This window comes from Rana temporaria, chromosome 9, assembly GCF_905171775.1.
Source record: "Rana temporaria chromosome 9, aRanTem1.1, whole genome shotgun sequence".
NCBI lineage: Eukaryota > Metazoa > Chordata > Amphibia > Anura > Ranidae > Rana > Rana temporaria.
The window spans coordinates 71,606,110-71,632,069 of NC_053497.1; the positions used below are offsets into that span (position 1 = coordinate 71,606,110).

At 35.8% G+C, this 25,960-nt stretch overlaps 1 protein-coding gene and 1 long non-coding RNA gene across 6 annotated transcripts in view; one reads left to right on the forward strand and one right to left on the reverse strand.

Moving 5' to 3' along the window:
* Positions 1–21,252, reverse strand: part of LOC120913652 — a 163,665-nt gene extending 142,413 nt beyond the window's left edge. The window contains exon 1 of one of the 5 annotated variants that reach the window (XR_005743551.1): positions 20,474–21,244. This is a non-coding gene — a long non-coding RNA (uncharacterized LOC120913652). Of the gene's footprint in view, positions 1–20,473 lie in introns of all 5 variants that reach the window. The other 4 variants (XR_005743552.1, XR_005743549.1, XR_005743548.1 and 1 more) reach the window with 4 other exon arrangements.
* A 743-nt stretch (positions 21,253–21,995) lies between these two features.
* Positions 21,996–25,841, forward strand: ZIC3 (Zic family member 3). Its single transcript, XM_040323768.1, has 3 exons — positions 21,996–23,164; positions 24,227–24,390; positions 24,944–25,841. The coding sequence occupies exons 1-3, from the start codon at positions 22,192–22,194 to the stop codon at positions 25,130–25,132; spliced, it is 1,326 nt and encodes a 441-aa protein (XP_040179702.1). The 5' UTR covers positions 21,996–22,191; the 3' UTR covers positions 25,133–25,841.
* The last annotated feature ends 119 nt before the right edge of the window (positions 25,842–25,960 follow it).

Sequence of the window (25,960 nt, forward strand, 5' to 3'; positions counted from 1 at the left end):
TATGAGGCCTGAATGGAAACCAAAACCTTGATGATCTTCTGGATCCCCCCCAGCTCTTGCTGGTTCCTTCAGCTGTCCTTCATGCAATTATAGGAGACAACAGTGAGATGTAGGCTAGGAGGAGGAACCAGCGAGGGCTGTAGTGGACCATAGAAATTAACACTCTTAACCATTTTGTTTTTTGCTGCAGACTTTGAGATCATCACTGGTAAAAGCTGCAGAATCATTATCTACAGCAGCAATCAAAGATAACTGGACATAGTAGAAAAGTTTTCCTCAGTACCCAAAATGCAAATTCATGACTCCTTAAATTATTGATGCGCAAAGAAAAAAAAAGATGACCGATCTTATTGCATTAACCAAAACAGGCCTTCTGTGTCTTCTAGTAAGGTTCATATCATGTCATGATAAATACAGGTGAAGATATGCATTTCTGGCTCTTTATGGTCTTCAGCAATTGGAAAATAAGTATTCTATCTTACTTTTAACTAGGTAATTACACATATCAGGTCCAGCATGCATTTTTTTTTGCATGTCCACACCTCTCAGAGTATGCACATATCTTCAGCCACGATCCTATAGAGTCGTGAGGCAATACACCAATAGAGATATACCTGGATCGAGCAGAAATTATTTTATAAAATAGAAATTACTCTGATTACTCCATATGTTTATCATAACTGGGTCAATACATAGATGTATAAACAGGAAAATACCCCTTACTTACCCTCTAAGTAGGTAATTAGTCCTATATGGAAATTAATGTCCTGGACATTTGTATTTATGGGTTGTTATGCAGATTTTTAAATGTGGTTTAAAAGAAAAAATAACGTTTCTGTTTGAAATGGACAAAGGTTTGTTGGTCTGACTGGGTGAATTTTAATTAAATAAAGCCTTTTCAGTTATCAGGACCCCTAGAAACGAAAGCTGATTTAAAAATAAAATTTAAAAAAGCTTAGCCATTTTTCGTTTGATGCATTGCACAATTTTCCCAGGAACTGAAAAAATAAACCCGGTTAGATATGGGGCCCAACAGCGCTGTTTTCACTCCAGTTTTCTTTGTATCAATATTCATAAATCAGTCCTGCAGTGTGAGGCCAAGGTGAATTTTACACCAAGGGATACTAGTTTTTATTCTCTTTGTTCTTTATTTTTACAAGAAAAATGGAAAACCAAGACCAGAAGGATACCACACACTATACATTTGCAAAAGCATGTACATTTGGTCACTGTCTGACAGCCACAGGTTGCATACATCGTCACTAAGGTCCTTTCCATTTGCAAATGCATGGTTTGAGGATTCAGAGCATGTGAGCTGCAGCTTTCTCCCCTGTAATCACTGTTGGCAAATCTCCTATTTCAGCAAGTGAAGTCAAACTTCAATTGTTTTTCCTCCCTCCCCTCCTGGTATAGAAACAGAATTGCCCACAAAACAGCAAGTGATGCGATCGAATATTTAAGAAGAATGATAACAACGTGTTAGCAGGAGGCAGCAGGCAATTTCCAAGATCAATAGAACCTATTATTTTAGGGATTATATTTCATGCAAGTACTATTAAACTTTCCTTCTTTCCAGAAATGTGCCTTCAGAAGCAATGGGGCAGAGAAGAACATCCAAATAATTTGGTCCCAAACAAATGTAAAATATAGACTCGATATTTGTATAACTGCTCTGTGGCAAGGTCTCCCTACTGCTATTAATGTTTTACTCTATTTGGATTTAGAAAACTTGTTTTCCCCGCAGAATCTTCAGCTGGGCTGAGATTACATATACAAAATTGAGACGTCGTGTACATAAATGCGGCATTTACGAAAAGCCCAAGAAGCTGGATTTTACTATTGCATCCTGAGAGTTACAGACACAGTATACCAACCAGTGGTGCATTTTGGTTTTGTTTTGCCCTAGACAAGACTAAAATCAGGCGCCCCCCCCATCTAAATTTGTCCCACCCCAGCCACGATATGCCATTCTTGTCTCAGGGTCTGATGGGTAAGCTGTAGCCATTCACAGTGAACAGCTGCTGCTTCCTCATCAGACCCTGAGACATGATTCGTCCAAGTGACATAAAAAGAATTACTGCTCATAATCTGATGTTCGCAGTGATACCTCACATGTGTGGGACGATCACTGCTTGCAGGACCGACACATACCTTTGTGGGCAAGCTTTTTTTTTTTAACACTGTTGCTTTAATTTTATTTATTTTTATCACTTTTATTGTAAACATCCTTGTGACAGGTACTCTTTAGGGAGAGATCTGGGGTCTGCAATTAAAAGCGTTCAAAACACCAAGATCAGTGATTTTGAATGCTTTCGATTTTTAAAACTGGTGCTGATGGTGAACAAGTAAACCGGAAATGACGTCATGTCAACACTTGCGTGTTACTGTTCCGAAAAGCCGATAAAAGCTGATTCTGGTTTTCTTTGGCTGTCTGGCCAGCTGGCTGTTAGGGGCGCCTGGTGGGATGGGAGAGCCCGAGAGAGTCGGGTGTCCCCTCCCACTGCTAATAATAGCAATCAAGCAGCTAGTAGGCCACTCCAATTGCTACTAAAATACAGCTGACCGCCGGCTCTGCCTAAGTTGTGACTGCCATGTAAACATGTACAGTATAGGCCTATATTTGCACATAGAGTAGTTACAAGATCCTGGACATAATCTGTCCCTAATTGCATATAGCCACTTGATGTGCAGACACTTGCTTACAGTGGTAGACAATCAGCCCGTCATTGACTTGTACAGGTTTCCTGGCCACGGCTGTCTTCAAACACCTGGGCTTCCAACCACACATATCCCTACCAAAATGTGGCCAATTTGGTAATGTATTGAGGCCTCTGTGTTTGTAATATATTGTTTTAAACCTCTTTGGTGGAATAAGTACATAATTTCTCACTGACCCTGATTTCTCTGTTCCTTTAACAGTTTTGGAGAGTTGTCCTTGGCAATGCTTTTGGGTTTTGACAAGCCATATGGGAAAGTACTGTACCTTTTTGCAAATTAGATGAATTCACATTATATAACCTAGGATATTAAAGTCAATGCACTTTTATTTTCAAATAGTGATGCAGTGTCGGAGGTGCAGTCCTCAAAGAAGGTTTTGGGCCAGACTCTGTTTATTGCCACTCCCAGTTTACACCCACCTCACTTTTTGCTGTCTCTTACACCTACTTGTAATGTACAGAGTGACAAGCACAGAAGTTCCAATTACATAAGAACAGAGGTATGGAGGAAAACAGTCTTGAGCTTGGTCAGAATGCAGGGGTGATTTCCAGCTTGTCTTCTGTACTTGGTACATTACAAAGTGAAAAGTGCACATTGGATATCTCATTGTTCAATGCATCTCAACAGTGTTTGCCTGCCCAGTATTGCTCTGGATTATATTGCCAGCACCTTTCTGCCCTCTGATACAAGAAAGTTTGGATACGTGGACAATAAATAATAACAGTTTCTCCCTTAAACAGGGGCCCAGTAGCCATTGCAGCTTCTGCAACCCCTATTCCTACACCCCAATATCTCTGTCATACAAACATTTTTTTTTTTATTGAATAAGTAGAGCTTGTGATCTGTCAAAGTGACAGTATTTCATGTAGTAGCCTTCATTTTTAGAAATAAACATTTTGTTTTTCAGATGATTGATGACAATTATGCACATTAAATATCAAAAGCCCAAGCCACTGAAATTGTCAGTAGAAATGTCCATTGTTCAAGTAGATGAAACAGAAAATTATCCAATGGCCAGAGACAACACAACACCTATTCACCCGGCATGTACTGTATATATTCACTTGTCTGACATTTTCCCCAATATTGCCTCTGCAACAGTACCACTTGGAACCACAATTACTCTGTTAATTTCTTTTCATCCTATTCATTGACAATATTTTCCAACCCATTGGTACTCTTGTAAAGCAAACAAGGGTGTACTGATGTTATCTTTTTTCACCATGTTTAACCACTTGACAACCGGGCCTATTTTGTCACTTCTCTCCTTCATGAAAAAATCAAAATGTATTTGCTAGAAAATTAATCAGAACCCCCAAACATTATATATTATATACACCCTAGGGAATAAAATGGCGGTCATTACAACTTTTTTTCTCGCACGGTATTTGCGCAATCATTTTTCAAACACCTCTTTTTGGGGAAAAAAACGGTTTCATGAATTAAAAAATAACAAAACAGTAAAGTTAGCCCAATTTTTTTGTATAATGTGAAAGATGATGTTACGCCGAGTAAATAGATACTTAACATGTCACACTTTAAAATTGCGCACGCTCATGGAATGGCGCCAAACTTTGCTTTCAATTTTTTTACAGGTTACTATTTTCGAGTTACAGAGGAGGTCTAGTGCTAGAATTATTGCACACGCTCTAACGCATGCAACGGTACCTCACATGTGGGGTTTGAACGGCGTTTGCATATGTTGGGCGGGACTTGCATGCGTGTTTACTTCTGCGCACGAGCTAACAGGGATAGGGGCTTTTTAAAAAAAACATTATTATTTTTTTTGATTACTTTTATTCCTATTACAAGGAATGTAAACATCCCTTGTAATAGGAATCAGTGTGACAGGTCCTCTTTATGGAGAGATGTGAAAGCATGAAATCGGTGGAAAAACATTCACCGATCTCACACCGACAGCCGCGATTGCGGCTTTGCTTTTTTCCGGGTACAGAGCATGAAGTCATAACGTCGCGCCTGGGCCTCCGACTGTCATTGAGATGACTGGTGACCATCTGGTCACCAGTCATCTCTTTCCTTCCCCAGCCAGCGCCGACCAATTCGCTCTCCGGGCCCCCGATGGCACGGGAGAGCCCGGAGAAGCACCGGATGGCGGCGGGAGGGGGGGCAGAACTGCAGCTTTGATCATTCTTATTGTGCACAGAATCGCTGGCTGAAGACGGTGATATCTGAATGATGCCTGTAGCTGCACCCATCATTTAGATATCACTGCACAAAGTCAAGGACATAATTTGACGTTCAGCGGTTGTAAAGTGGTTAACCTCTCTGGTGGTATGATTATGTTAGATTTTTGATGCTGAAAGCGGTACAATGTTTTGCATGGAAATTTGGTGTTTTATATTGTAGGCCTGTAATTCTTAGAAATAGCTCACTTCAATCTGTCCAAACAAGAGTCTAGTAGACATCCCGGGTATGATAAATTATAATATAATAAATAACTATAAATAATTATAACAAATAATAAAATAATAATAATAACAATTATTCAATAATGTAATCAAATTAAAAACACTGAACTTTGCTCAGTTGCAGAATTGTCGCTGTCATTATTTTCAGTGTTTGATGACGAATTTTCCCCACAAATCACTATAGCTCAGTTCTGCAAGTGATTCTAATTTATTATCGCTGTTTTCTAGCTGCTCTAAAACCACTTTTGACGTAAAGGGACACTTCTTGGTTGCTATGGACAATCTCCAGTTTCCAGGCAAAAAGAAAAGTATTTATAATATAAAACTGCAAGCAGGGCACTGGACAAACCATTAGGGACAAAAGGGATGTGAAATAATAGATTTTTTACTTTTTTGAATTTGGCGCCAAACTCCGTCCCCATGCTTCGCAACGCTCACAGGGAACAGAGCTCAGCACTCGGGTACTGTGTGAATTGAGCGGAGGACACACAGCTTGCACACACAGCGGGGAGACATCGCAGGATCCAGGGGACAAAGTAAGTAACTTTGCCTGGAACCTGCAATGCGATCCCGATTGTGGCTCGGGGGTTACCACTTTTGGTACTGAAATTTCACCCCGAGCCACACATTACAACCAGGGAGGTTAAGGAACATACTTCTTTATATCATTCAACAAATTCTGTAAAGATATACCTAACAATTAAAACTTTGCTACCTACTAAAAATTAAATAGAAGAGCAATGAGAATGATTAATAAGCAGTAACCCATGGATTCAAACCTAAAATTATCTTTTAAAGTGTTTATTACCGTAAAAAAAAAATGGATCCTGTTCCTTTAACCTCCCTGGCGGTATCCCCGAGCGTGACTCGGGGTTGGTTCTCAATGCTAAGATCGATATCCCCGAGTCACGCTCGGGGTGGACGTGCAGCGGCGCGGCTTACCTTCTCGCTGGATCCACAGGCAAGTTACTCACCTTGTCCCTGGATCCAGCGATGCCACCCCGCTGTGTGAGCGAGCTGGTCCTCCTCGCTCGATTCACAGTGTCCGTGTGCCGCCGATCTCCGTTCCCTGCGACGTTACGACGCACGGGGACGGAGAACGGCGCCAAATTCAAAAAAGTAAACAAACACTTTACATACAGTATACTGTAATCTTATAGATTACAGTACTGTATGTAAAAAATACACACCCCCCTTGTCCCTAGTGGTCTGCCCAGTGCCCTGCATGTACTTTTATATAATAAAAAATGTTCTTTCTGCCTAAAAACTGTAGATTGTCCAAAAGTGTCCCTTTATGTCAAAAATGGTTTTAGATCAGCTAGAAAACAGCGATAATAAATTATAATCACTTGCAGAAATGTGCGATAGCGATTTGCGGGGAAATTCGTCATAAAAATAAATAAATAATGACAGCGACAATTCTGCAACTGCAAATTTCAGTGATTTTGAGTTGATTACATTATTGAATAATTTTTATTATAATTATATTATTATTTGTTATAATTATTTATAATTATTTATTATATTATAATTTATAATTTTGTTTTAAAAAAAAATCATACCCGGGATGCCTACAAGACTCGCTTGGTCAGATTTAAGTGAGTTATTTCTAAAAATTACAGGCCTACAGTATAAAACGCCAAATTTTCTTGCAAAATAATTGTACCGCTTTTGGTACGTAATTCCAGACAGAATCATACCGCCAGGGAGGTTAAAGCATGTTATACAGCACAGTGCTTCTGCTGTGTAATTCCCACCTGTATCACCTGATCCCGCCTGGTTCTGCCCCCCCCGTAAACTGATCACAGTTTATCATGACTGCTGAGCCCTGACACTGTGGTCAGTATATATGCCTCCGTCATCCACTGTGTCTCCTGTCCTCTCCTCTCACCCCTCCCTTCCTGCCTGTCAGCTCTGTGTCTGTGCTCGCCCCCTCCCCCTTCTGCTGCTAAAATGACTGTTCATATTTTACAATATCCTCTCTGTTTATTAATGTAATATGTCCCAGTGTCTGTGCCTTATAAAAAAAATGCAGCTATATACCTAATTTTAGAGTGCCGCTAGGCATTCACATGACCGGCCAGCTCTCTCCTCCTCCCCTTCTGACTGACGTCAGTGGGAGAATCTCGACCCCGCCTGCTGCAGCTGTCAGGCGAAGAGATGAGAGAAACCCGACCGGTCACATGAGTGCCAAGAGGCGCTCTGAAATGAGATATATAGCTGCATTTTACTTTAAGACACTGGGGCAGATTACAATAATAAACAGAGCGGATAGTGTAAGGTTAACAACTAAAGATTTGGCCACAGAAACATTAATAATTAAATCTGATTGGTTGCTTCTGTACTTTGCATTCCCATGGTGAAAAAGTTAGTTTTTGTTTATGAAAATTGTTTACAAAATAGTGGCAGATGGAAAACATACCTTTCTGTCTCAGTGCGCTACTCAATGATTGCTTGAAGCAAATATTTGATATTTCTCAAAATATTTGTATATGATCACCTCACTATGCAACATGAAATCTTCGCAAGACAGGGAAATAACTGCACTAGAAGAGTGAATAGCAGCAACAGCAGAATGTGTCAGTTGAAAGCAACTGATTTCCAGTTAACTTGTCTATTATTTGCTGGTTACAGTATCTTACAAGCCTACACTAGAAATTCAAATAAGGAACTAAATCAGTTTACCCTGCTGGTGAAATGAGTGGGTTTACTAAGAACACAATATAAGTAAAAGATAACAGAGCACTCATACCTGTCACCACCAGGGTGCACACTAAAACAGGAGAAAGCAAAACCCAGGTAACATTACACAAAGCAAATTCACTTATTTTTGACATGTTTATTTTTTTGTCAGTGTTTGTACTTGGAGTGGACGTATTAGAAGCAATGCATGCAAAATCACAGACAAGATTTCAGCAAGAAACTGTTCGAGAGACTGGTTTGCTGCATTATGTTCTTCTAGTTCACAGCCCTAAAAGTGATAGCAAAAATGCATCAAAACATGCTTCAGTGTGATGTATAAAAGCACAGCAGGATGATGTGCTTTCAGCAAAGGGGCACCGTGATTGGATTGGGGCTTTCTTGATTGACAAGAGCTTAGTTTAGTTTAGGGAAGACACGCAAACCTTCACAGCTTGATCTCTTTTCTAAAATATATCACACTATCCTTTGAAAAGTGCTGCACGATAGAAGAAAATAACATTCAACAGTCTGCTTTATCAATTGGAGATATTCATTTGAAATGCAGGAAAAACTAAATGAAGAAAAAAATTGTTATTTTCCGAAAATAGCAATAATTACACTTATTCTACAATAATTTGTACAAGAAAGTGCCATGCATTAAAAAAAAAAAAAAATAGATTTTTCGCATAAGGCACATATTGCAAAAATCCATCTCAAGGGAAACTTTGAAGCCAATTCAGAGTAATGATTCTTCTTGTTGGATAATCCTTGGAGTCGAATATTGTAGAGAAATGTGTTATGTTTGCTTTGAGAATGAAGGAAGGAAGTGTGTCTTCAATTATTATGATTTTTTATCAGCACAATATTTCATTTTTCTGCCAAAAACATGTGTGCATTGTCAGTTTTCTTGCAAATACATAGAAACACACAGTGGTATACTCTGCTCTTTCATTTTTCTGCAGCAGATCAGGCTGCTGGTCATGTGACTTGTGATATCAATTTTGGGTAAAATAATACAAATTAACCCAATACATTTAAAATATTATTTAAAAAGTGTGGTGGTTATTTTAACACAGAATACCTTTTTTTTTTTTTTTTTTTAATTAAGACATTAAAGAAACAAAAATGTTTTACTGTGTGATCAGGTTAATTTTTAAAAGAGAGGGAAATTAGCAGACTGAATGCAAGCTTTAAAAAAAAATGATGAAAAAAAAAAGAAATGTCAAATGTACTAAGATAGTTTCCAATATGTCACCCTATCTCTTTAAAGGGGTCATTGGGTCAAGGCGAAGGTCAGAGTGTCTTAGGTGTTGAAAGGAAATAGGTTTTATGATCTGGGCTAAATTTAAACAACAGAATAACGGGACTAACAGGATTAAAGTCAGACAAATACTAATTGACCAGTGTTGTCATTGTGAGTTGCGACTAATTAAAGCCCTTCAACTTCAGCTTTTTTGTAAGGATTTATGTTTAATGACTGCCACTAAAAAGTAAAAAATAAAATCAAATAATAACTTATGATATGGATAGCAAAAAAATATTGAACAAGCTTTATTAGTGTTTAGTAGTCAAATGCATTACAATTCCAGCTTTAAAATGCTGCAATCTTTGTATATTAGAGGTTCATGATTGATAGCTCAGACTTTAATTAAAATTTAAGGCAGCTTTAAATGTGAAAAGGTATCTTTCATGGTAGATAAACATATGTTAATGACTTAACTAAATTTGTTCTCATCATGACTTTCACAGTCAAAGGGTGAATTGTTAGCTTTCGAATGGTTAAATAGGTATACAATCTCATAGCAAGGTAGGTTCATTTATATGCAGTGGTTTCCAGAGGCTACCTGCTGTTACTCACTTTTCTGGTTTTCTTTTGTTCTGATTCACAAGAAGGCAAAGGTGTCAGTCATTCAACCAGTGTAAAAAAAAAGTTTTACACTTTCTTTTAAAAGAAGTAACATTGGATAGTATGCTTTTCCCCATGATACAGTTATCCCAATTTTTTTTTTTTTTACATTTATCTGACACTGATTGGAATTTTTAAAAGCATATAGATGCTCCAGAGTCTTGTGCAGAAATAATTCTGTTAGCATAATGCACTTAACATTATTCTATATCCATGTTAATATACATTTATTGTAACTTGCATACAATTCTGACAACCGCTTTTAATTTTCAGTGGAAAATTATTAATTGACATAATTAAGATACATTATATATATATATATATATATATATATATATATATATATATATATATATATATATATAGATATATATATCTATATATATAGATATATATATAGATATAGCTATAATATATATATATATATATATATATATATATATATATATATATATATATATATATATATATATATATATATATATATATAGATATATAGATATATATATAGATATCTCTCTCTCTCTCTCTCTCTATATATATATATATATATATATATATATATATATATATATATATATATATATATCACAGAACAGAATATGTAGAAATATTCTAAAATATATTTCTCATAATATTTAAGTATTAAGTATACAAAAATAACATGTTGTTTATTGCCTTCTACAGTAATCACTAAAAATAAGAACAATGAATTGCACTATAAAATATGTACAACATATTTATTAGGAGGCTATTTGCTGAACTGTTCACATTTTATAGTAAATATAATGACCCAGGTTCTTCTAAATTCAAAAAGCTCCATTTTTTAATCACTCTTTTTATAATTTTCATGTTTGTGATATGTTTTTGTGTGCATGTTACTGTATGTATTATCCAGAGGTGAGGGAACTCCATAATTTGTTTGTAGCTGCATGCATTAAAAGCACCTTCAGTGCATTTTACATGTGAAACTATTCATCCTTCTGGAAGAGGCATATACTGGAAACCACTAACATGCTAAACTGCAACAAGGACCATTTGATAAAAATGCAGCACAAAAATGCATAGAAAAATGGTATACATATTTTGTTGTGCTTCAGTTACAGTTGAAAGTGTAGGAGAGGGCACTTAGTGCAAAAGTTTAAATGGACCATTTCTCTAATACCTTATTATTGTTTCCCCTTGAAATTTCCCCCGGAATGGTTGCTGGAAAGAAATATAAACTTGTTAACATACATAGTAATATCCTTACAATAAATGAATGTATCTACCTAGCATTACTCTCCTTTGAAACCCTTGAGGGATCTATTGATAAAGATTTAAACTTCATATCTACAATGACTATACACGCGCACACATAGATGCACACCTGTATAAAAAATATCAATAAGGACAGCCTTTATATATGTACAAAAAAGCATGGTTTTAGCAAAAAGGTTTTTGTGAATTTCAAGTAGCAACAGCAATATAAAGAATTTAAAGACAGAAAAATGCAGAAATATTTCCACCAAAAAAATGTGTAACCTTATTGTATTCAGAAAGAATGTTGGCAAGTAATGAATAGCACACTAGATTAATCTGCCTACTAGCTTCCTTAAATTTTTTTGAACACAAACAAGTTTTTTAACTGACAATGGACCTAGGGGATCTCCACACCCATGAAAGAACAGCGCCGATTTTACTAGCACAAAAGCCAAGACTCTGGCACAAGTCTTGTACTTCTCTTGATGGAGAGACTTAGCCTGTTTTCCTGGGGGATTTCAACCTTTCATGCGCACAATCAGGCGGCTTACCACATGGTCCAAAGAAGACCTCAATTGCTCAAGGGACCCTTTTGATTGCTTATGTACGAGACTGTGTAATTTTCTACCAGAACCCAGGTCATATGAAGTGGAAGTGAGCTGCAAAAGTGGAAAATTACTATCTAAGTTGACATATTTTGGCTAAAAAGCATTGCTCTGTTTAACAAACATACCAGATTTTTTAATTGTTTGGCCTGAGTCAAAAAATCTTTGTGACAGAATTTAAGCAATTACAAGCACTACAGCGAGCCACAAAGTGCATAGTAAATAGATAAGTTTTGTTTCTCCGTTTCCTTCCTTCCTTCCTTCCTTCCTTCCTTCCTTCCTTCCTTCCTTCCTTCCTTCCTTCCTTCATTCCTTTCCTTCCCTTTCTTTCTCTCTTCTCCCCTCCTTTATCTCACTTCCTCGCACTCTATGGCCGATTTACAAAATCTGGAGCAAAACTTTAGCAGTTAACCAAAGTGGCCTATGTGCTTTAATTTTTCTAAAGCTGCAAGGAATCCTGATTGATGAGTTTTCTGATCCATTTTTTTCTGGTATCTTTTGCTCCAGGTATTGTAAATCAGGCTTTCTGCTTCTCTGTCTCTGTCTGTCCCTCTCTTTCCACATGTTCATGTCTTCTTTTTTTTTTATTTGTATGCTTTGCTGGGGCATCCAGTTAATAAAGTTTAAAGTAAAATAGTGGTGAATGCCTATCTCTCTACTTTGGGAAAGCATGATATTTCTATGTCATTCTTGTTTGAGAAGCTCACACTTCTCTTTTAATACAACTCTTTTAATGGTAATGAAAGACACTAATGGTGTTGTTTTAAAACAGCTATTATTTTTCCAATACCATACATATTTATAATAAATGAGTGTAAATATTAAAAGCTGTAGGCACAAGTATGATCAACAAAGTAAATATTCTATGTTGTATAATCGAATTTTGCTGTCTGTAAGCTTAGACTATGAAGGTGGGTGGTACCATGATTTGTTGTGGTAAGTCCCCTAATATTTTTTAAATGCATTTTTACTGCAAAATTCAACAGCTCCAACGTGGTAAATAAATGCAAGCTTGTCAAATGTAGTCTTTAATAGGTTTAGATTTGCTTATATAACATGATACAATGTAAAAAGCATGTTTGGCGCAAATCTATATATGGTGACGAATAACACAGCTGCACATGCAGTCATGTTTATATAAATCTTACTAGCATGTACGTGTTTAGGGGTCTTTCTGCTCCCGGACTGTAACTTCCGTTAAGGGGAGGGATTAAGCAGAATAATCCAATGGGCTTTGTAAAGTCTTGCAGAATATACATTTATGCAGGGTAGCAATGTCTGGTACTGCTGGTTTGCAGCATCAGAACTATACCTTTAGTTCCAACCAGGGCACTAATATGATAGAGTTTTTATATTCTTCCATGTTTGCATAGGTATCTTTGGGTGCACTTGTCACAGCTACATAGATCCTGTGCTGATATATTGAATGACTTCACTCTAAACAGTGTGTAACAGTGATTCCATTACTTCTAGTATAGACATTATACTGTAAGCTCTACAGTGGCGAGGACTGAATGCACTACATTGCACTGTATATTGGCATTGTGTAATATGTATATATAAATATGTATAGATTTATCATAATGTGTATAGGTATACCTCATACTGCATATAGCGTTTTTAAGGGCTTTAGTAAAAAAACATGTCTTTATATGATTCTATATGTGTTGTTATGTTTTATAAGGTTAAATGTCATGACTATTTCCCCTTATTAAGATTGCAAGCTCTTTAATTTATATATACGTGTTGTATCTCAGTGCACTGCTGTAAACAATGTAGTGTGTCATATGTGTAACATGGAGATATGTATTTGAAATACATAGGGTACTGGCCACAGTATTTAAAATGCTAGTTCTTTATTCTCATGATGTAAATGTTTATGGGGTGATTTATTAAAGGTATTTCTTATCAACCATTCTTGTTTCAATTGACATAGTCTCCAGTTATATAGGCACTTTTTGAAGTGGACCCAGGTTTGCTGGTCTGGGAAAATTGTTATGATAAACCCTAAGAATGGCACAATTAGTTTTGAAGCAAAATACCTGTATATGGTTGTCATATAAAGTACATGATGTTACTGATGGTTGTGCTTAGCCTGGCCTAGCTTCAGCATCAATTTTGTTACACATTCCATAGCTGCAAGAGTTAAATAATTCTCTTTTTGATGGCTCTATTATTTTATTTTGTTTTTATGTGATAGTCTTACATAGCTTAAAGCGGAGGTTCACCCCAAATTTTTTTTTTAACATTACATTCGGCTGAGTTGTCATAATGACAATCAGCTGTTTTTTTTTATTTTATCCCCTTACATACCGTATTTTCACCGCCGCTTCCGGGTATGTCTTCTGCGGGACTGGGCGTTCCTAATTGATTGACAGGCTTCCGACCGTCGCATACTGCGACGGTCGGAGTTGCTGAAAGAAGCCGAACGTCGGTGCGCAGGCGCCGTATAGAGCCGCACCGACGTTCGGCTTCTTTCGGCAACTCGTGACGCGCTGTATGCAATGGTCGGAAGCCTGTCGATCAATTAGGAATGCCCAGTCCTGCAGAAGACATACCCGGAAGCGGCGGTGAAAATACGGTATGTGCGGGGATAAAATAAAAAAAAAACAGCCGATTGTCATTATGACAACTCGGCTGAATGTAATGTTAAAAAATGTTTTTTGGGTAAACCCCCGCTTTAACCCTTTGATTTAGTTTTGCTTACATTTTAAAGACGCAAAAAAGATAACTCGCCCATAATTTGAAACGGCCATTTGTTTCCCTGATAATCTTTAGGGCTCATTCGCACCAGGGGCCATGTAACACCACAGCCATTGGTGTGCACTCTGAAGGGAGCAGTGCCAATATATAAGTGACACATTCTACTGTTTACTGTATTTTGTATTTTTTTGCCAATTTTATTGATATGTCACAAGTTAACATTTCATGCATTTATATTTAAACATTGGGTTGCAACACTATATTGAAAAACAGTAATGCATGTCCATGCATGTGTTTAGTTCAACACACAAATAACTGCAGTGCAGTGGTTTGAACTGAACTCAAAAGACTCAAGGTAAATGACCTTGCCTAAGCCCTGGTTCAAACTGCTGCGTTTTGACATGCAATCACAAATCACATTTCAAATAGGCAGCATTTGCTGGCAATTGCCGGCAATGACACCATCCTAATCGGTGCGACGCTGCATCTGCGACACTGCACTGATTTCAAAAAGTTGTTTCTGTACTACTTTTTGCGATTTTGGGATGTCTCTGTAATCGCGGCCAAAATCGGGACTGACAAGCGGGAGTGAAATTGTGCGAGTTCAGTTGAACTTGCACGGCTTCATTTCTGCAGCCCAGTGTGAACCTGGGCTTAATGCTGGGACTGCATTGGGCAAGGCTGCCTAGTGTAGCCATATGGCATGACCAGGCCCTTAAAAAAAATCAGCTGTGCTAGTGTTGTATATGCCTCTTTTGACCAACCTGGTTGGTTAAAACAGACCTCATATCAAGTATGATAGGCAATGAGTGAATTGTTACTCACTGCTTGGACTGTGGGCTGCCAGGACCTACCACATCTTCCTCCTGGACTCAGCTGATATATAAATGTAATGCATGCACAGTGTCATCCAGCATGTATCATCCATGCTGTCTTTTCTATTAAAAAAAATATAAGACATATGTTGTAATGAATTGCCCGCATACTGGAAATTTCTGGGTGCAAAAGCAAGTGCCTCTGTCTTCTTAAATGTACTTTAATGTTTATAACCTCCTACACAACCTGACTGTTACAAGTAATGTCCTACTCTTGAATGTTGTTTTCCTTTGTCATGCTGTAAGGTATTGGGAAACTGATACATTTGGATTTCCTTAGGTGCATCGCTGGGACTAGCAGTGATCTTCTCTATCTCAGCCAATATGTAGATGTGGCACATATGCAATAAAAGCAATTTTATCTTTTCTCTGTAGACAAGGAATTGACTGCCATCCAGCTGCATAGAGATTTTCTAACATTTAGTACGTATATAATTATTGCACTCATATATTTAATAGCGCTTAAACAGTATACATTTGTTTATAGGATGAAACTCAATAACACAGTGTTTTTTGACGTGCTGAAAAATGTCTGTGTGTGATAGTGCCTGCTTCCTTAAGGCCAATATTTCTCCAACTCTCACAAGCATTTCTCCAAAATTTCCTGTCCTGTCACTTACACATACAAGATTATTTATGGTCACTATTAAACTGAAAGCTGCATAAGCGCATAGGCACCATGAGCACAAATAAACATTTGCACTGCTGCCAATCTTTTGCACATATAATTTGCTTGCATAATAGTTTGCATCTAATGCCCTATTAATTTCACTTGAACCCTCATTGCTAAATAAAATAGTGTTTTTATGAATTATGAAAACATGAGATGCAATATTATAAACATACGTATATAGTAATTCGCATGGCACATGATTGTAGTGCCACATGCACATAAATAAAAACATATATCCTGATATATGCACAGAAACATTTATTATAAGTGAATATACGCTTCAGGGATATACACCAATGATTCAGCACTTAGATGTAAATATGATATATATATATATATATATATATATATATATATATATATATATATATATATATATTTCAAAAATATATAAACGCGTACATCTCATCATATCTCTTTATCTATGATTTGTAAAGATGTTACACAGGATAATAAATAAGGAAAACAAATAATAACTCATATGAGTAATAAATACAACAAATCAAAAAGACAGATAGATTTGTATGTTAAAAGAAAGAGGGATTTATAAAGTATAACACTGGTCAGCAAAGTCTTGCTTACGTCTTAAAGAAAATTACATTTCAAAGAAAAAAAAGTACTTCCCTAATCTGTTTGCGTGATTGCTTTGAAGTAACGTGTGCATAGATATTGAAAAAGGCTACATGTTCTTTAAATCATTTATATTCATAATGATAAATCATTATGTTAAATGTAATGTTTGGGTAAACATATGGAAATAGTTTTATATATATATATATATATATATATATATATATATATATATATATATATATATATATTTATTTATATTTATTTACATTATATATACATTTACACATACCACAAGGTGAAGAGTGCATGTACTATAGCACTAAATACTGTGGGTGTACAGGCAGCGAGCTTAGCTGCCCTATGTATAAGTAACTTGGTGCTTGTGGATTCCCCTCAGGGCAAACATCCACTGAAAGGGTCAATAAACTGTGTGTCCCCCTCAAAAGAACTAGCACAATAAAAAGCACCCTCTAGGTCATAGGTCACCTCATCACTGATTGAGATATTCTCAACTTTCTTTTATTCTCTGCTAAACATACCACACACGCAAGAAACACCTAAACAAGAGCAGACCAGTCTTAGAGCCAGGGTTTACGTGTGGAACAGAGTGAGTGGAAACCATGTTAGTTTCATAGCTGCACCACAGATATCAGCAGTCAGTGCTTAAACCAGTTTACAGACCATATCGTATGCTGCTAAAGGTATTATAAACTTTATTATAAAATGTGTTTGATTATGACAGTGACACATGTTAGAAACATATTGATATAGACGAAGAATAGAATGTGCTTTGAGACAGGAAGACTGTGTTGTCTGCCTAAAAGACAAAGCACATTAGATGGATTTAACATGTTTAGGACATCAGGGTAAGCCTTTAATATTCCAGCTAATATTCCAATGACTCTGCTATTTAGTCAGATACTAACTCAGCATCCATTACCATTACTGGGTAGGAAAGAGTTTGAGAGAGATCAATAAAATAAAATACTGAAACGTACAAACAATGTTTGTTTTCCGAGGCACTATATCATATTTATCAATCAATATGCAATTTTGCATATGCGTACTATGAATATGGATATAATATTTCAAAATAACTACCTAACACACACCAGATGTTAGCCATGGATTGGATGTGTAAGCCCTTTAGCGTCAATGGACGACCTTATGATTGAAGATTTTACGTAAGCCATCAGATTCATTCTCTACTTCAAGGGAGGCTTCCACAATATTCAATTACCTACATTTCTCACCAAAGCAGATTCTTTTTTTTTTACTTCTTTAGTCAGTCATAAGATATATTCTAAATCAGAGAAATGTCTCAGTGTTGTTTCAGAAACAATACTAGGTGCTTGATAGATGTACATTATAGTAGGCCTTAAAGGTTGTCTAATTTTTACCTCAACGGTGCTCCAACCACAAAGGACGTAATGATCAGCTAAACTGACTGACATATTTACCAGTGTTATTTATTTTACTTGAAAGAACCTGTGGTTTACATGGACATTTCTCAGGCTTTCCTTTTTGGAGCTCGTCTCATGGTTGACTAATACCTCTCCGCTGCCTCTCTCACTTTTTTTCTATGTCTGCCTTTCTCTTCTTCCTTTATAGATTGACCCATAGACAGTGAATGAATGTTAAGCATCAAGAGTAAGTGTCTACATTCTGTTAGGAAGTCCTGATTTCTTTGTAAGACAAAGTTTTTGTCAACAGTCATTCCTCTCACTTTCTCTTGTCACCCAAGGCCCTGTTTACTTCAATATGTCCCTTCGAAGTTCAAGTGTACATGTGATTAGACTGAACTGATTGACACTAACAATGAAAATGCCTAATTTGCTCCTAGTTTGCCTTTAATTATTTCACAATTACAATACATATACAGATGAACAAGTCATATACACATAAGTTATTAGAATAAGAAAAAAGTAACTTTTAATGTAGACCAGGATTGGAACTTATTATGAATGAGGACAAGGTGATATCCACATATCTAACATACATATTGCCATATAAATGTATAGTACAAGATAATATTATATACATATCTCTACATATATCTATATAGAGATATATGTGTGAGTGTGTATATATATATATATATATATATATATATATATATATATATATTTGAAATAGGCGATTTTGTTGTGTACATGCATGGTCCATTTTTCAATGTTTGAATGTACTTTTTTTTTTAAATGTTAAGGAAAAAAATTAACAGCTGATCTATATGATTTAATACAATATACATATGTATTTTTTATGTTCTAACTATCAAGTGACCATCTTAATTATATGGATAAAGTGTGTGTGTGTGTGTATGTATGTATGTATATATGTACATGTCATTTTTTTCTGCTGATTAATTGTAAGGGCTGGTTCACACCAGATGCATTCCAGTGTGTTTTTGTTCTGCATCAAAGACGCATTGACAGTGTTTACCATGGATTCCAATGGCCCTAGGTCACACCAGTGCAGTGCGTTCCAGAGCAATCAACAAAAGAAGAACATGTTGTGTGTTTTTTTGTTTGGAATACATCTGGGACGTGGCAAAATACATAAAAATTGCCCCAAACTGAAAATGTCTTCAATTGTACGCAACTGAGATAAAGACAAAAAAGAGGGGAGACATGCACTGAAATGCATCAAAAACGCATAAAAATGCACCTGAATGCAACAAAATTGCATCAAAAACACTCATGCAGAAATGCATCCGGAATACAGAAATTATGGTGTGAACCAGGCTTAAGTGTACACATACAATACAACATTATATACCAATAAAAATAATAATAATAATAATAATACTGTTAAGATATGTGTATATATATATATATATATATATATATATATATATATACATATTCATGACATGACAACTTTTAAACTGTGGTATAAATTATGGGATTTCACATTAAAGTATGTATGATATAATAAATAATGATAATTGACATTAATGGATTATAGTGGATGTAATCCATATGTTTAGATGAGTGTATTAACCCTTATTTTTTATGAAAGATACATACACACACAACTCACATACACACCTATATATAAAACACACACACACACAATATATATATATATATATATATATATATATATATATATATATATATATATATATATATGTGTGTGTGTGAAAATATTGTATTTTTATCACTATGGATGCTGAATATTGCATTCCACCTCTTTAAAGATCTTATAAGAAGTTAAATGACAGAGCATGCATTTTATATTTAAACACGTGTTTATTTTCACAGAAAAGGTCTTCACACATCTGGATAAATTTACCTCTCAGAAAGGGAAGACACTGGAAAGTAAAACCAGTGTCACAAAACACCACCATATTTAGCTGCAGTTTTTTTTTCTGTTTAACTTGAAAGTAAAGTGTACTGTTATGAAGTGTCAAAAATCGAAGGAGACATTAGGACTACTGCTCAGGCTTCGAAAACAGCAAAGGTCATTTATCCATACTGGTTGCAAGACGACAACGTCACATACCCTTGACAATATATTTTCACTTGATGGTCTAATTAAATTATGTTCTTTTTCTGTCACAGAATCAAGACAACATATGCCTAGCCTAATGAATTATCTCATCAAAACAATGTTGAGTGTGTACTCAGTCACATAAACAGGTAACAAAAAACAGCAATTTGCTTTGGAACAGGCCAATAAACTACTGAAAGGGGATATGTTTGAAAAACTTTGCTGACACCTATGAAAGAACAAGAGAATCACCATAAACCTTTGCGGCTTTCTATAGGAGTCTCTGTGACTAGGGGGGCATTTGAAATGTACTGCATTCACCAAAGGAACATCAAAGCCTAGAACTGCATTGGGATAAGCTTTGCGTCCATCAAAAAAAAAAAAAAAAAAAAAACAAGTTCCCAGGCATTCAAGCTGCAAATGCAGGTTCTCCTGCAGTCCAAAAAATAAGATCTCTACATCTCTGCCTCATCCTTGAAGACATGCTATACCACAGCTAAGACTAACAAACATACAGTAAACTAGGCTAAAACACAGTTAAAATGCAATGATTTCAGAGAAGAGGGACTCACCTTTCAACTTTTAGTGTGTTCTTGTTGGATGTGTAGCATGAATTTTGATTGGTTTTGATGAGACATGGCATTAGTAGTGAGGCTGATTTTTATAGGGGTGGAGTTTTTTTCTTTTTTTTTTTGCAAAACTCTAAAATAAAGAATGTGAACTCTTTCCTGGGGCTGATTGGGGGGAAGGATGTGAAAAGACTGCAGTTATAAAGCACTGCTTGAAGCAGTCTCTCAATGCGTCTCTGAACTTGATCAGATTTTATGTTTCCTGCAGAGAGACAGCGACAATCCTGTGAAAGTGGCTCAATAGACAGACTTTTGGGCTCAGCAAATCTCAGGATATTACAATTACGGCCATCTTTCTCTCTCTCCTTTATTCTCAATCTTACTCCCTATAGTTCTTTGCAAATGCTTTCCCATACAGAAAAGGATGGAATTTATAGAGCTGTCTAAAGCTTATAATCATTGCTAGACAAATGCTGTATTTTAATTTTTTTTAAAAAACCTTTTCTCTGTGTCTTAGTGCTGGTTATATGATGAAGGTATTGTGTGATCATATGCATTTTTCCTTCATAAAACTGCTCTGTGAAGTTTTAAAATTCTAACTCAGAAAACAAACACAACAGGGATTCTCACACTCTTCTTTGTCTTCAGCAGGCAGTTAACTCTTTACTCTTTTTGTCACTAGGGAAAAATTAGGAGTTATAAACAGCAAATCAAACCAAGTCTTGCGATATGTATTTCCTAAATAATAATTTTAATAAAAATAATATTAAATAAAACAAAGGCCATGTAGCTTTGCGTGTCTATAAAATATTATTATTACAGCCTTTATTTTATTTTTTTGTTTAAATCACAATACCATATAATATGAATAAGTAACTTCCCCTTAGTACTCCAGCTATGAGTGTGATTTTAAGCAGTAGGACAGTTATAACACAAGCTACACACAATGCACATATATTGTAACTTGAGAGAAAACAAAACAAAATCATGAAAAAAAAAAAACTACAATATACAAAATCATGAAAAAAAAAATCCCCAAGATACAGGATATGATGGGCATCCCTTTCATTTTTCTGCTGCTAAAATTATCTGTAATTTTTACTAGTGAGTGGCTTCAGAATGTCTTAAACAGGTTCACTGAAAGGTAACAGTTTACAGACTGATCACAGGTTTGTGATGTTTAGAAAGATGGTTAGCGACATCCCTAAATTAGAAATCTCGCAGACAAATATTTGGGCTTTGCCTAATCTTTTAACACATGCAGTGCCGGAGAAGCCTTCCACATATATATTTTCTAAATATATACATATATCACTTGCAGCAGCAGAAGGGTTAAGCTTACCTGCAAATACTAAACCTGAGTAGACCAATCAGGGCACAGATATTAGTGAAGCTGCCATATTCAATGCTAAACTCTGTCAATCAAGAGTTCACAGGCAAATGGGTGCCTGGGGCTGGGCTCGCATGACACTCCCCCAGCTGAGTTTCTATTGGTGCAGCTCAGACTGCCTCCTGAGTTGGTTTATGTGTGAGGAGTGAGTGATTGACTTTATCAGTCCAAGGACATTACTCTGTTGGAGAGGGTGAACAGTTTCCTGGATTTCTACAAGCAAAAGGAATAAAAGCAAAACTTTTTTTTTTTTTTTTTCCTAATCAGTGCTTCTGCATGAACTGCATCTTGTGTTGACCATTCAGAAAGTCTGCATTGCTCTGGCTCATTCATGACAATGCTTCTAGATGGAGGACCTCAATTTCCCTCCCTGGGAGTTGGAGGGTTTGGGACATCTCGCCATCATGAAATGTCCAGCCGAGATGCTGGCATGGGGCTTAATCCATTTGCTGAACCTTCACATGCTGCGGCTTTCAAGCTTAGTCCAGGCAGTCATGATCTTTCCTCAAGCCAGAGCTCAGCTTTTACCCCGCAGGCATCTGGATATGCCAACGCGCTCGGGCACCACGCTGGGCAGGTGCCATCTTACGGAGGTGCTTCTTTTAACTCCACTAGAGATTTTCTTTTCCGAAATCGGAATTCTGCAATTGGAGATGCTGCCTCACCAGGGGGTCAGCATGGACTTTTTGCCAGCCACGGACCCCCTGCAATCACAGAACCTCCAGGACACCTGATCTTTCCTGGACTCCACGAACAAAGCTCCAGCCACACTTCACCTAATGGACATGTAGTAAATGGACAAATGCATTTAGGTCTTAGAGGAGACATTTTTGGACGTCCAGATCCTTACAGAGCTGTGCCTAGTCCCAGGACAGATCATTATGCTGCTGCCCAGTTTCACAACTACAACCACATGAATATGGGCATGAATGTGGCAGCTCATCATGGCCCAGGGGCATTTTTTAGATATATGAGGCAACCTATCAAACAAGAATTATCATGCAAGTGGCTAGAGGAATCACCAATGAACCGACCGCAGAAAGCCTGCGACAGGACATTCAGCAGCATGCATGAGCTGGTTACACATATGACAATGGAACATGTTGGGGGACCAGAACAAACTAATCACATTTGCTACTGGGAGGAATGTCCTAGGGGAGGAAAATCCTTTAAGGCAAAGTACAAACTGGTTAATCACATAAGGGTTCACACTGGAGAAAAACCTTTTCCATGCCCCTTTCCTGGATGTGGGAAAATCTTTGCACGATCAGAAAATCTAAAGATCCACAAAAGAACTCACACAGGTAAGGGATTGCAACATATACATATATATTTATAGTTTATTTATACGGTTTATATGTATCTTACACAGAATATATATATATATATATATATATATATATATATATATATATATATATATATATATATATGCGTGTGTGTATTTTCTTTCCTTTTCTTATTTTTTTTACATGTTTTTGCTTTAGGCCTGCATCTGTAAATCAGTATAATATGATTTTTACATTGAAACTGATACTTTATTTTTTCTCATTGTTATTTAAATGTGTAGGTCTGCTGTTTAAAATCAAACCTTGACAATAAACAAAACAGAGTTGATTAGTTTAAGACAATATTATTAGCATATTCTTCCTTCTTTGTTGTCTTGTCTTTTACATGCAATGAACAAATAAGAGTTTGTTGAGTGATGATTCACTTCCAAAGCAGTTTGGTTCCTTGCATACTGTTAAGTAAACTATAGAAATGCTAATTAAATCTCATTTTCACTTACTTCCGCTCTTTTTTTACTCTTGATTGGCACATCTCCTAATTAAAGCAGTGATACTTTTGTCAAAGTATTTTTATTTGGAATCCTGTGTTTAATTAAACTCTTTGCAAGCTAAGTGAGTTTAGGAAGATCAGAATAACATCCATGTCTGTCCTCATATAACATGTCTGGAAGAAAATGCTTGCCTACAGTTTTAAAAGCTGATTAGATTTACTAATAGATATTGTGGTTTGACAAGAAACTGTAGGTACTGTATTCTTAAAACGCCCTGCTTAAAGTGTTATTATGTAAAAATCATATCCAATATAACTGAAAGATGGCAGTTTAGCCCTATTGTATAGGACTTGTAACGTTATTTTTTGCATCCTATTAAACATCAGCTTGGCTTGTTAAATATTTCAACATGATATGCAGATAACGTATGGGAATATTTAGCAAGGAAATTGTCCAGTCTGGGCTAGCAATGTGAATTTCATTAAGGGGAATCCAAAGGGGCGAAACTGTAAAATGTAGACCAGCGATGACTGGAATTGTATTCTACAACTCCAGCAACATAACATTCACTTTATCCTTCCATCAGGTGAGAAGCCCTTCAAGTGTGAGTTTGAAGGATGCGATCGACGGTTTGCAAACAGCAGTGACAGGAAAAAGCATATGCATGTGCATACATCAGACAAACCATACATCTGCAAAGTATGTGATAAGTCCTACACACATCCCAGCTCTCTAAGGAAACACATGAAGGTAATATTATTGTTATTATTATAACTACTAATATTTATTATTTTTCTTCTTCTTCTTCTTATTATTATTATTATTATTATTATTATTATTATTATTATTATTATTATTATTATTAATAATATTAATAATAATACATAGTAGTATATATACTACTTGGTGGTTGTAGTTGCTTGTTACTAAATTTTAAAGTATGCTTTTGACAAATTATAAATATTATATATTTTAGCAAATTCTAAAATATAGCATAGCCATATTTTGTTAACATTATTATATTTTGGTCTTCAGACAGATATTTTTACATATGCTACATATTATATTTTTTAAGATCTTTAAACTTTATTATGCAATTTTGTGATAAAACTTAAAATTGATTAATATCTTGTACAAATAGTAAAAAAAAATGTTTTGTTATGAATTCAACAGTACTGGTCTCAAATTGATCCTAAGGCCTTACTGTGTATATATTTATGTAAATTCTTTTTACTAGGCCACAACGTTTTGACACCTTCAAAGGAATTATGAGTGTAATTATTTTTTTCTTGTTTCTGTTTAGGTACACGAATCTCAAGGGTCTGATTCATCGCCAGCTGCCAGCTCAGGTTATGAATCTGCCACCCCACCAGCAATGGTATCAGTCAGTAGTGAGGAAACTTCCAAAACTACTTCAGCAGTAATTCAGACTAACAGCAACACTCACAATCCAGGATTACTTCCACCAAATTTTAACGAGTGGTATGTCTGAAAACATTTTTTACAAAGGCACAATCTTGCTAAAAAAAAGGACCAAATCAAACTTAGTGACCAAGCTGGTTGTTCTTCCAGGATGGTAATGACATTTATGACACAAACAACAGTATAGGGCTTTGTTTTGTATAATGAATTTACCCTGGAAGATTTGTTTTATTCCTAAAGAAGGCCGTGGACTAATTCTGTCCTATTCTCAGGATCTGAAAACATATTTTGGCATTTACATTCCTTATCTTTTACTTTTCTTTCATTTTAACAACATTACATTTTTATTTTCCTAAACAAACTATAGAACGTTTCTTAAATGGTGTATTTAACAGAAAAAAAAAATCTTTACACCTTTATTGTGATTGTTATAATCTCACATTCTTAAACAGTGCCAAAGTCTTGTTATGTCTTGAACTTTCTCAAAGCATTACACTTGTGAATGTATTCCTTGTCTGATAGGGTCAAAGCTGTTGTTGGGTATATTTTCAGGATGGGACATATGTTCATTCACAGATTGTGACCATTTAGTATACAGTTGCCTTTTGTAAGAACTTTTGTAAATATATCCATGATGCCATATTTATCGTTTGTAATTTAATTATTGATACAAGTGCCGGGAACTGAACAATATTTATGAAAAAAGTTTTCTAACAAAACTCTGTATAGCTTTTGGTTATAACTGCTTTAGCATTAAAATTTATTGTTTTGAAAAAAAATCAAGTTTTAATTTGTCTAGCAATTTTTTTTCTATTGTTTAAGATTGTTGTGAAAGACATTTTTTAATGGTGCTACTTTAAACATTTACTAATTGTTTTTTGTAGCTGTCTAGGCAACT